Source organism: Peromyscus eremicus, chromosome 5 (assembly GCF_949786415.1).
Source record: "Peromyscus eremicus chromosome 5, PerEre_H2_v1, whole genome shotgun sequence".
NCBI classification, from domain to species: Eukaryota; Metazoa; Chordata; class Mammalia; order Rodentia; family Cricetidae; genus Peromyscus; species Peromyscus eremicus.
Window position 1 is genome coordinate 16,856,827 of NC_081420.1, and position 13,631 is coordinate 16,870,457.

Sequence of the window (13,631 nt, forward strand, 5' to 3'; positions counted from 1 at the left end):
ATGTAGGTATGTACCACAGCTATACAAGTCAGGCACTGAGTGAATAACAAGTTTGGGTTATACATATATTTTTCTACATATTGAAGCTGAAAGCAAATTTGTGCTCTAACGAGACTGATGCACTTGTCTGTTTTTTTTTTTTTTTGTTTTTTTTTTTCATAAAGGATTAAACCTTGCTGAATATTTGACTCAGGGAGCCAAGCATCTTCATTGATTTTCAAAGTTGATCAATATTTTGATTTTATAATTGTCACAAATGAGAACACTGCCTCATATAAACACACAATACAGAATAGCAGATGGATGTTTGGAGCCATTTCAGAAATTATTGGAAATTCTCATATAATCCCATGCCAAAACTTATTTAATGATTTAAAAAAAGAAAGGAAAACTGAAATTCGTGCCAGCAGCTCAAGCAGCAATTTTTAAACCAAGCAGTCTAACCTGGAACAACTCAAAGATACACTCCTGTGATACTTACATGCTGAGGGATGAGAGCAGGAACATAGCACAATTTAATCCCAGTGCTCAGGAGACAGAGGCAGTCAGATCTCCGAGTTCAAGGCTAGCCTGGTCTACAGAGCAAGTTCCAGGACAGCCAGGGCAACACAGAGAAACTTTGCCTCAAAAAAATAAAATAAAATAAAAAGAACATAACCCGAATCTTTATTTTGGAAAATTACCCCCCTTTTGTTTCTATAAGAGCAGGAAACTTTATGTGTACAAAAAAGACACTTCAATGCCTGACACATAGTATTTTCAAATCCGGGCCACAGTGTTTCAGGCCGAGTCCGTTGGCATCCTGTGGTGTGCTGGCGTGCTCCATGCAGAGTTTTATGTTGTGTGTTCAGAACGGAGGCTGTGGTAAAGTCACAGGATGCAACCTGAGCAAGCCCCAGGAAAACTCAGATTGGTTGCACACTTGATTTTGACTTAATGTTTAGTAGTTGCATGTTCAGAATCCTTCTGCCATTGTCAAGCTTTTTGTGACCCCCGTATAATGCATGTAACTGCGTACAGGGTTGTGACCCACAATTCCAGAAGCTGGAGATAGACGACAGTGGGCCAAGCAGGCCTGATCATCACCCTGGAGCAGCTAGCTATAAAGTGGGTTGGGGGGGCATTGCAGGGACAATAATCATGTCAGAGCCCAGGATGAGGAGCTTGGGAGAAGGTCTCAAGGGGGCAGGACCCTTGTGCCAAGGCAGAGAAAGGTAGTGTGGGGAAGGGGGTGTAGGGGGGATTGCTGGCAGAGGGAGCAGCGGTATGAGAGCTGAGTGGTAGCAGGGCCTAATGAGTTCTCACTTGGTAAGTCGGACTTGAGGACCACACTCTGTGGACACGGTCAGGAATGTGGCTGTTCATCCCCTGTAAGAACAAGAAGTTGTTGCAGGGTTTTAAGCCAGGGGAATGGTAGAAGGACATTCCGAGTGGAAGAGTAGCCCAAAAAGATCTGAACTAGGTTTTAATTCCAGCTTTGCCGTATGATTACTCTTATTTTATTTTTAAAAGAGGTTCTTTTTTAACATTTATTCATTCACTCATTCATTCAGAGAGAAAGAGAGAGAAAGAGAGAGAGAGAGAGAGAGAGAGAGGGAGGGAGAGAGAGGGAGAGTGAGGGAGAGAGAGAGAGTGAGTGCATACATGCCATCATTTGTGGGAGTTGGTTTTCTACTTCCTCCATGTGTGTCCTGGGGATTTGAACTCAGATCTTTGGGCTTGGCAGCCAGTGCTTTTCCATGCTGAGTCACCCTGCTGGCACCCATGTGCTTACTCTTACGGTCAGTTCACTCATCTGAGAAATGAGGCAGTCATTTCTACCTCCTGTTCAAGTGAGGACTCATAGATAAGGTGTCGAGACCCATCTGCAGCATACAGAATGTGCTCCATAATGTCAGCGTCAAGCTCTCAGAGATGGTGAGGTAGATGGGGAAAATTTTCTCTTGTCACAGATACACAGCAGAGTCTCTGGTGGCCTCACAGGCCCCCTGACAGCTCTGTGAAGTTACAGGTGCAATGTCCAGCTAGAGAACTTAAAAAAACAAACAATCTTTTCTTCTCCCTTTAATTCAGAGCATTTACCAGTCTTCCCTTTCTCTTGATGCTTTTTAAGGCGGGATGGAAGTTGCTGTTTGTTGCCTGTTCACAGATAACTCAGGTCACAGCAGAGGAGAAGCTGCTGAGCTTTGGGCCTCTTGTTCCTACTCAGGCTCAGTTAGATGACAGAATTCTCCTCAGCTGGGAGTTTACATGAATTTTTCTGTTCTGAATCCCCCCCAAAAAAAAACAAAGCAAAACAAACAAACAAAAACCTTATACTGTTGTTCCAATCTTAGATGATCTTTTAATAAAAAAAAAAAACATAGTCAGATATCAGGGTGAAAGCTGAAAGATCAGAGAAGTAGAGCCGTCAGCCACTGGTTCTTACGTCTACGAAACCCTCAGTCTTAAAGAGACCGAGTTCCTGTTTCCTCACGCCTTATATACCTTTCTGTGTCCTGCCGTATTACTTCCTGGGATTAAAGGCATGTGTCACCACTGCCTGTTTCTCTCATGTAGCCCAGTGTGGCCTTGAACTCAGAGATCCAGACAGATCTCTGCCTCCTGAGTGCTAGGATTAAAGGTGTGTGCCACCACTGCCTGACCTCTATGTCTAATTTAGTGGCTGGCTCTGTTTATTGGAATGTACAATATATCACCACATTGCACAAATCGTGGAATTCCGGCAGGACTTTCGGGGCCTATGTAATACTGAAGAATTCCACCATGGAGGCTTTCTTGGGGTTTATGTTGGTGGTTTGCCTAATAGGCAAATGATTTGTTTGTTTGTGTTTGACCATATAACCAGCATGTGCAAATGAGATGTTTGTAATTCATTGGAAGTAATACAAATAATGTGGGTGTCACTGCTGGTGTGCCAGGGTATGTGGCATAGCGGGAGGAGAAATCTGCAGCTGCCTTTTAGTGATCCTAAACCTTTGCAAATTGGCCTCAGACTTGCCTGCTTGTGACTTCTGGGCCCCGTGTTACTCCCCATTCATTTTTTTTCTCCTTTGGATAAAATTTAAAATAGATCTGAGGGCCTCTCCTTTACTGTTTTTCAACATATTTAGGTTTAAAAATCAAGATTTCTCTCCCTGTGTGTTGTCTTGATTTTTTTTTTTAAATCATGTACATTTTAACCTAGAGGATGAAGTTGCTGTAAATGCTAACTACCAGTGCGACTTTTGTCACAGGCATATCACTGGCACCCTCATTTGCAGCTCCCAGGTCTGTATTGGAAATGGGATGAAAAATGACATCCTGCCCGGTCAGCATGCCTCCTAAGATCTCATTTTGTAATGGACATAATTTCCGGCCGCGGTGATTCAACTCAATGTGACCTTGAAAGTAGATGGTTCTGCACAGATGCTGTGTGGAGTAAGTGCGCTGCTGAGTCAGGGGCCTCCTGGTGTGGAGCCCTCAAGTGGCCTGTCCTGCAGGCTGTCAAAGTTGAGCAGCATCTGGCATCAGCAGTGGCAGGTGGCGGCGGGTGGAGAGAAGGCATTTGTGAGTAAAAGAAGTTGCTGGTAATGGAGGTGCTTGTGGCCTGTGTGTTGTGCGTGTTAAATTCTCCAAATTCTTCCTGAATATTAATTCAGTTAACCCTCACTGTACCTTTTATGTGACAGCTCCCCAAGCTGTCACATAAATACCACATCCAGTGTCACCTTGCTGCAAAGTAGTGGGCTGAGACCGGCTGGAGCCCCACATCAGCATCTGTGCCCGTAACCACCATGCTGGGGCAGGCTCTCATAAAAGGCCACCATGGGTCTTAACTTGGACCTAAGGAGCTGTTTCATGGAGTCTGATGTTGGTTTCTGACTCTTTAATGGAGGAGAGACAAATGTCATTCAGCGGCAATGTGAGGCCCTGGTTTTGATCCCCAGTACTGCAAAAGGGAAGAATATTATTTTGATGGTATCATGGGCAAGTGATACAAGATTTCATGTGAATGGAAAGTTAATTTGGAAATAAAAGTAATAACAGAAAACTAAGAGGCACCATCCATCCCAAAAGGCTTGAGGAATGAAGTCTTTAGCAACAACACATAGGCTGAGATGCACTGTATTCTGAGAATGACCTCAGAGAGTGCTTCCCTCTTGATTTGTGGTAATGACAGTCATGGTTTGGGATAGTATTCTTGAACTCAAGTAATCCTTCTGCCCCAGCCTCCCGGATAACTGGAACTGCGGTCACGTGTCAACACGCCCAGCTCACTTCTGCTTGAGTCTAGTGTATGTGCTCTGTGCTGTCTGTCATGTTTTGCATACGCCACTGTGTGATACTTTTGAAGAGAGACCAAGAAAACTGCCCGAGACCCATGTTTTCCCTGCTTAATTTTGTTTTGTGGAAGCCCTGTGTGAGTTCTTGCTAGGTTTCTCCATCCTTGGGGAATCGTAGCCATGGTGATCAGGAGCAGGAACTTGGAAGTTGCCAGTGAACACACCAAAGGGATGCTCCACAGGGACAGTCCTGGCCTTGCACGTGGGCTCACCTGGCGCCTATGACTCCCGGCTGTGCTGTCGGAGGACCGATTTGGGTGTTGTTCCCCTTGATAATGTTTGGGAACAAGACAGAGAAGCCAGTCTTGATGTATAGCCATTACACAATACAGTTTCATATAATTGTAAATGGTGCCATGTGCTTTGTGGACCCATTTCAATTTGGGGAAAGTACATATAAGACACCATGGTCATCTTTATTTTAAGCTAATATCTTGTGGATGTATTCATACACATTCACCCATGTTTTGAATTGTATTGTAAACTTTATTAATCGCCTGAACACAGACAATGAACTAATGAGTTCATTAGCAATTAAAAACAAACAATAGCTCTGCCATTCAGTCCCAGATGTTTGAGACTTGCTTAATTCTTTCTTTCTTTTCTTTTTCGGTGCTAGAGATTGAACCTAGGGCCTCCACACATGCTCCATACATGCTAGACAAATGCTCTACCACTGACCTCTGGCCTCCCCACTCCTTTTAGCTTTAAGTTGCCCACTTCTGTCTTGAACTCACTCTATGGCACAGGTAAGCTTTGAACTTCCAAACCTAGGAAACGGCCTTCCACCCAGTGCTTCAGGAGAAGTCTCTACCAGGCTGTTTCTTTCTACCTTTTCATCCCTGTCAGTCATGACCTGGTAATTTGGAAGGTTTGAGAGGAAGGTCACTGTGACAATTCATCCACGATAGAAAGCAGAGATTCATCCATTCGCTAGAACTGTCACTCACATGCACTGGGTGGGACTTCAAGATTTCATCTAGGTTGGTCTCCCCAGCCCTCCTTCCTGTCTAGTTCTGTGTCTGTATCCACCACAGCCCCCATGGCTAGCCCTTCAGCTCCTGCAGACTGCTAACAGCTGGCTCCATCCATCCTGGATGAGGGCTGAGCCTTTTTTGGCCAACACATCCCTGTTCCCATGCACCCCCGACAGACCCTTCCATACTCTTCGCCTTCTCGGGCTCAGCTGAACTCACCCTTCGGTTCTTTGAGATGAAGCATGATAATAGAGACACAGGCAACCATTTGTTCTCACCTGCCTCAGAGCAGTCACCCGGCCCCTACATCTGTCCCCTCTACTGGATGGAACTTCCGGCAGAGTGAGTGCTGTCTTCCTGCTAGGCACTTCCCAGAGCGGGCTGACGGCTCTAAGAACAAGGGCTGTGTAAAGTGCTTGTCGCTGCAGGATTGTATTAAAAATGTGAAAGCCAGTCCACTGGGAGGGGAATGCCTTAGGTACGAAGAGCCCATGGTGTATAAAGTTTAAGTTTACTGGAACTCTAGATTTATGATTTGGAAAATGTATGGAAATTTTCCAAAAATCTGCCCTGGTATCAACTTCCTCTAGCTCCCTGCTCCTACCTGCCCTTGCTATTCTGAGGTCAGAGTTTCAGCCTCAGTTTACTCTGAAGCTTCAAGGTGGAAGAAAAGGAGAAAAAGGTAAGGAGGTCTGAAGTTGTGTAGTAGTTCCCAAAAAGAAGAATCATAGGAACTTCCCTCTGGATCACCTTTCCCATCAGTATGTCTTCAGGGATCTGGCTGGGTGGACAAGATGGCCTAGGAAATAAGGACATGTCTCTGGGTAATTCTAAGTCACATTATTCCTTATGATCTCTTTCCCCAGCTCTCTGTGGCTATAAGATACTTTAACACACAGGTTCAGAGGTGGAAAAGGAACACTCAGTTATAAGAGATAAAATTCAAAAAGGTAACAGCCTGGTCATTGAGATGGCTCAACAGGTAAAGGAGCTTGCTGCCAAGCCTGATGACCTGAGTTCAATCCCTGGGACCCACATGGTGGAAGGAGAGAACCAACTCCCACACTTTGACCTCCTGCTCCACTCCCAAATAAATAAACCACACTCCCACACACATGCACATACACACACACACACACACACACACACACACACACACACACAAGAATTCACCCAGAGCCTGCAGGGTGTAAGTGTGCTTGGGCTGAGGACAATAGGGAGGGAGGAAGGAATATTCCCAGAGATGTGGAGTAGGGTTGTCTGGCTGTCCTTGTTAATCAAATCTGCTCTCCACTCTTGGTTGGTGAGGCTTATTTTTTTTTTTTTTTTCCGAGACAGGGTTTCTCTGTGCAGCTTTGCGCCTTTCCTGGATCTTACTCCATAGACCAGGCTGGCCTTGAACTCACAAAGATCCACCTGGCTCTGCCGCCCGAGTGCTGGAGGCGTGCGCCGCCGCCACCACCACCACCACCCGGCTTATTTTGTTTCTTAAGGATGAATCAGGCACTGGAGAGTGGCCAGTAGTACACACACCTTTAACCCAGAATTCGTTGAATGCTCCATTTGCTAAGAAGTTGCCAGCTAGCCTGTATCTTGGGCTCATAACTTTAAGCCTGAGGGTGGGCTTCATCACTTATCAGCATGAGTGGGTACTGTGAGAATGATCCCATGTCATTTGAACAGCATAGAGTGTACTCACACAAACTAAGGTAATAGTGTCCCTGATGAGACAGCCTAATGGGACCAGGCTCCTCTGTTGGTTTGTCGTGGACCTGAATGTTAGTGTGTGGTGCGTGACTGTACTTAGCATTGAAGGTGCTGGGTGTTTGTCTTATTCACTCACGTTTTCTCCTTTGCCATACTGGTAAAAGAAAAAATTGGATACATTAACACTTTAAAGGATTTTCTAGTGCATACAGGGATTTATCAGCTGAGCTATTCCAGATGGAAAGTGGTTTGGGGTGCTCCATCAAAGCAACATGAAGAGAAATGTTTAGCGTGAACACGCAAGCAGAGCAAAGAAGCAAAGCTTGAACAGTTGCCTCTTTCATCTGCCCTGACAGAAAGTCCCTGATAATACAGCCAGTTCTCAGTCATCCTTGTGGAAAGGGCCTGGCTTGCTTCATTTTTCTTATAGAAACTTGGGGCATCGGCTCCGTCTCAGCCTCAAGGCCTCCTTTGAAATCGTTTTTATCTCTAGGTTGTAATATCACAAAATTTCCAGCCCCCAAAGATGGCATGTGTACTGTATTTTATTATGGTGTCAGTATTACTCATCAGGGGTTAAAAGCACGCGCTGCCCCTATAGAAGACCCAAGTTCCACACTGGATAGCTCACAACTGCCTGTAAACTCAACCCCAGATGATCTGATACTCTTTTCTGGCCTATACATTCACATGCACCCCTACACACATATACCATAATTAAAAAATAGAATAAGCCAGTGGGGTGGCACATGCTTTTAATCTCAGCACTTGGGAGGCAGAGGCAAGCTGAACTCTGAGTTCAAGGCCAACAAGGTCTACATAGTGAGATCTTGTCTAAGGAAAACACACACACACAAGAAGGAATTTGTTTTTTCTTCATAACCACAGATGAATGACATACAGCTGTTCCTAGTCAACTGGTTGGGTCTTTAAGCTATATCTGTCTGGATAGAAATCATGGGTAGAGGAGGCAAAGCTCTTCCACTCTTGGCAACCCAAGTCTTGAATGGCCAAGGCCTAGCGTCTAGACTAACAGACCCAGAAGCTAATAGCTTCAAGTAAAGAGTGCTTTCGGGTTTTAAATATTTAGGTTGGAGCCTTTTTCCTCTGGGCTTTCGTCACTCGTGGCCTCAGCACTTGGCAGGTACTACAGTCCTTGGCTTCCCATGGCAGTGATTGGCAGCAGCAGCCAGCAGCACTGGGTGGTACATCCCTTCTAGTGCTAGAGCTCTCCAACGGGCCTCGGGTTCTAAAATCCTCAGTCTTACTGTGGTGTTAGCACTGGAGGCAGCCTGTGTCTACACTGCTCATTTCTACAATGTTAGCATCATCAGCCATTGACTATAGTGTCACACCTCTCAGGTGTTGGGTGCCTGGGACCCCTGGTGTTTAAGGTGCATCTCCTTGGAACTGGGACCCAGAGTTCCCCTCCTCCTCTCTCACTTTACCTCTACTCTGGCATCCTTTACTGACTCCTTTGCACTGCCGCCCCCTCCCCCTATTTACCTGGTCACTCTCTGAACTCTTCAGTTCAGGGGGTTTGCACATGAGGGTCTGGAAAAGTGAGTTAGTTTGCTTATATAACCAGAAAGGGGGTGTCCATCATCTTTGGAAATCAAGGTTAGCTTCCATGCAAATGAAGGAGTTTGTTTGCACCAATCACAAGAATAATCTCACATGCAAATAAAGGGTCATGTTTGTTCCATCATAGGCCTTATTATGGGCACCAGGAAAAGTGCCCCCCTGTTGGCTGGGATGAAATAGCTGCTGGACCTACTGGGGAAGGATGTCCAACCCACTGTGCAGAGGCTGGATGGGGCCCAGGATAGCTACAAAAGCAGCCCGACACAACGTTATAAACTTACTCAAAACACTAATCTGTTTTGTGCTGGATTGCATGGTTCTCCAGCATGAACATTATAGATATGTAGATATGACCCAGAGAAGCCAAGGGTTCGATACCTGGGCTTGAGATTGAGAATGGGAAAAAGAAGAAAAGGCTATGTGAGCATTTTGAGACATCTGTGACTACGGTGTAGCTTCCTCCAGGTATGCATGGAGTTTCAGAGTCGCCAGGTTGACATGAGGGTGGACAGTGATGCCTCGGCAGGTAGTCAGAGTGACTTCAGCACCAGGCAAAGGTCTGACAGATATCAGCCAGGGAGGTAAGCCATACTGAGTCCAACATCTTATTTGCAAGAACAAACAATAAAAGGGACACTTAGGAAGCCAAGTACAGTGGTGCATACCAATAATCAGTGGTGCATACCAATAATCAGTGGTGCATACCAATACCAGAACTGGACGGGCAGAGGTGGGAGAACTCCAAGTTCAAGGCCAGCCTGTAGTACACAGCAAGACTGTTTCACAACAAACAAACAAAAAGCCCGCAGGGCCTGGAGTGCTGGCTCAGCGGATGGAGTACTTGCTGCTCTTACACACATTGGGTTCAGTTCCCAGCATCCACACAGGTGCTCATAGCCACCAGTAACTCTGGCTCCAGAGCCCTGGGCTCCTTCTCTGACCTCCACTGGCCCTGCACTCATACTTCAGTGCAAATACATATACTCAGGTCTACACAAAGACACACGAAATAAAAGTAATATATAAAATAAAACACAAAAATAAAAACTAATCGTGGGCTGGAGAGATGGCTCAGAGGTTAAGAGCACTGATTGCTCTTCCAGAGGTCCTGAGTTCAATTCCCAGCAACCACATGGTGGCTCACAACCATCTGTAATGAGATCTGGCGCCCTCTTCTGCTGGGCAGGGATACATGCAGACAGAACATTGTATACCTAATACATAAATAAATCTTTAAAAAAAAAAAAAAAAAAAAACTAATCGTTTGTTTATGTATTTTTAAAAAGGCAATGGGGAATGTTGTATGTACAACAAAGCAAAGTGGCTGATTAACAGTGAGTGACCTAACGGGACCTAACAGTGTGCTAGCAGGTGCCTGGGTCTTCCAGTGTGTCTCCCAACCTCTGGGGAGTCGGGCATCTTGGCCACCCATTGCCTAATTCACACTTTCCAAAAAGCTTATCAGTTAATAATGTGCAGTATATAATGCATCAGAAGACTGCTTTCTTCTCTAATGAGTGTCCGTTTTTCTAGAACAAATAGTGAGTCAGTGTGAGTAGCCCCACATGAGTCTGTGGCCCCTTTTCCTGTGGCCTAGTATGCATTCATTCTTAAGCCATTCTTTATCACAGCACAGAAAGTGGCTGAGTTATGTTAGTTTTCTATGATAAGTTCCTGTCTTCCCAAGTGACAGTAATGCACTTTTCAAAGCCCCTAAAAGGCTGGTATAAGATTGGTTTTTTCAAGAGGCATTAAAAAAAAAATCCTATTGGAATATCAGTGAAGAAAGGAGAGGGGTATTTTTGGCCAGCTAAGTACCACTGGCTCCAAACCAACACAAGGTTCCTTGGTGCTAGCCAGGAGCATTGTGGGACTGTAGTGGGAGCCGTGCTGTGACGACTCTGGAGGGGTCCTTGAGGTTCCCTTCAGCTTGTCTCATCTCATTAGGTTAATTGGTTCACCATAGCTAAGATGGGAAATTGTGGGGTTGGTCCTCAATAGATTCTGTATCCTCAGATTCAGCCGACTACAGATCATAAAAATTCAGGGAAAAAATGGGCCTGTACCGACTGTTCAGACACTTAGATTATTCCCTTAACAATCCTGTGCAATACCTATTTGCCTAGCACTCAATTCTGTTAGGTAGTCTAGAATGGTTTAAGTAGATAGGAAGATGTATGTGTGTGGGTTATGTGCACGCACTGTACCATTTTATGTATGGTAATTGAGCATCCATGGATTTGGGGATCTATCCCCATGGATACTCAGGGACAACTATATTCTATTAACTTGACATATGTTGCTTCATGTGACTGCCTAACATAACCCAAGTGATTTTCCTTTGTCAAATAAAGGGGTGATTTAAAGAACTTTAAGAAAAAGGTTAATACAAGTACAACAAGCGGCTTCATTCACGGTGTAGGGCATAAGCTCTCATTCTTGTTCTCGATGCACAGAAGGGACGAATCCAGACAGTCTCCACTCTAGGAAGAGCTCTCAACAGAAAACTCAAGCTTTGTGTATAGCACGAAACTTCTGGCTTTCTTAGAATTAAAAGCACCTGTGTGTTTTTGTGGTGGCATCCACCCTGCTTGTCTTGTTTGGATAGGTGGACTCACACGTATGTTGGGACTGGCCTGGCAACAGCTGGAGATACCTGTTAGATCTGACAAAAAACTAGAAGACAGAATCGAATTCCCACTGTGCCTCACTGCCTGTGGTTCCGGCATAGGCATACAGGCTATTGCCTTCTAGCTAATTCATGAAATTTCAAGAGAATGATGCTTCAGCTCCGACACAAGTAGAATATCGTGATTTTCTTGACTTGCATTCAGAAGTGTAGAATTGCCCACCTGTCTATGAATCCATGGACCTCCTTCTTTCTCCACTTCTGAGCTCTGGATTTTTCAAGGGGCCCTTAGAGTTCTATGGAAAGTGTTGAACCTAGTGCTAGAGAAAGCGCAATGTTATTTTTGCCTGTACCTTTTGATCCTCATGCCTCCTGCCTTGAATTTAAATTAAATTAATTAACTCACCCCCTTTTGAGACATAATCTTGCTTTGTAGTCCTGGCCACCCTGGAATTTGTGTAGACCAGACTGGTTTCAAACCTGTGGCAATACCCCTGCCTCTGTGCCTTTCAAATACTTGGATACAGGTGTGTACCACCACACCTCAGCCTAGTTTTCTGATCCCCATGATTCTGATTGCGTGAAGGCATAGGAAAAGCTCCCCATTTGTTGAGAATTATTTTACGTTCATGACTTGGTATTATAAGAGTTGATCAAGAATAATTGCATCAGGAAAGCCAAGAACTATTGTAGGATCACCCACCCTAGAAATCAAACTTCAGGTCCTGAATTTTACATGTAAGGAAAATACTTGCAAAACACATCAGCCTCATATTTTCTTACTTTGAATCCTTCCACTTTCAGTGTTTTCTTTGAGTATAATTTCAGTCATTTCTGAGTTTTTGACATGCAAAAATAAACATTGCAAAGCTGATGATATGGCTCAGTAGTAGAGCATTTTCCTAGCATAGGCCAATCCTTTGGTTTGATTTTTCAGCACTGAAAAAAAATTAACATTATGAAAAGTCCTATGTGGATGATATTGGGGGAAGGCCAGAACTTGTTTTAAAAGTTCTCTTCAGTGTTGAAATAGGTAAAACTTGTCATCTAGAATCATGTTTTTGAAATCTGAATCTTCATATATATTAGGGTATATTGCATAACAATGGAAAATATGTATGTATTTCAACACTAACCTACAAAAATTGAAATATGAGGTTGGGGATATAGCTGAGTTGGATGAGACTGGGTGTGGTATGTTTAGGGTGGTTTGGCCCTAGTCATAGCTCAGGTGGTGGGGTGCTTGCCTTTCATGCACAAAGCCCCAAATTTGATCCCCAGCTCCACACGAATCAGTTACAATGGTACCTGCCTATAATTCTAGCACTAAGGTGGTAGAGACAAGAGAATCAGAAGTTCAAGGTCAGCCCTTGTCATTCCCAGTTTAAGGCCAGCCTGGGTTACATGAAACCCTGTCTCAAAGAACTAAGGTAGGAGCCAGGAAGAAGATTTACATTTAAAACGGATTTAAGAGAATTTAGCTCTGTGCAGGGGTGGTTATAGTATCTCTATATCTCCATATTCTTTCGCTACCCTTTCTTAGAGTCGTTAGAAACATCTCTCAATGAATGTCCAGATCCATTCTATTAGAGCAGGGTAGATGCTTATTTTATGTCCTGCACGACAGACACAGGTTATTGCTGCAGGCAGGCAGTTACGTGTGATTTTTCAGATCCCATACAAAGTTGCTGAACTTGTTTTTGTTTTTTTCTTTTCTTTTTCTCTTTCATTGTTTCCCTCTGATGTGGCCATTGTGTTGACAACCTTCTGTATCTCGGCTATTGAATTTTTTTCTTTTCATCATGAAGAAAACCTCCCAAGGTAAGTACTGGCATGGAAATGGGCATCAGTACTGACTTAGAATGCATTTGGGAGCCTAACTCATCACAGGAGCCCATGGAGAATCCCTGGCCACCTAGGAATTAAGGCTGACATTCTAATTTAAAATGTACGCCTGAGTCAACAGTTCGTGTTGGTGCTGCTGTAAGATCAGTATGTTACCTACTCTGCAGAGTGCTCTCACCCACTGTTACATTCTTAGAAGCTAATTCAATCTGTAGACCTGTCTGCTGGGATTGGGTCTGTGCTGTTGGTATTGAAAGGGAGCTTAGCGAGGAGGAAGAGGAGTAGGAGAAAGAGGAGGAGGAGGAAGAGGAGGAGGAGGAGGAAGAGGAGGAGGAGGAGGAAGAGGAGGAGGAGGAGGAGGAGGAGGAAGAGGAGGAGGAGGAGGAGGTGGTGGTGGTTCATAGACTGAGAGTGGTGGAGCTGAGGTTGTTGGCATGACTGTGCTGGCTAGTTTTATGTCAACTTGATACAAGCTAGAGTCACTTGGGAAGAAGGATGCTCAATTGTGAAAATGTCTCCCTTAATACTGGCCTATGGGCAAGTCTGTAGGACATTTTCTTAATT

The 13,631-nt window shown here is 44.5% G+C and overlaps 1 protein-coding gene across 1 annotated transcript in view; it reads left to right on the forward strand.

The window, feature by feature from the left end:
- The window catches only part of Kif13a (kinesin family member 13A), a 196,073-nt gene that overhangs the window by 70,267 nt on the left and 112,175 nt on the right, over positions 1–13,631 (forward strand). Inside the window, 1 exon segment of the mRNA XM_059263028.1 lies at positions 13,031–13,043. Within this exon segment, the coding sequence (XP_059119011.1) occupies positions 13,031–13,043 (13 nt within the window).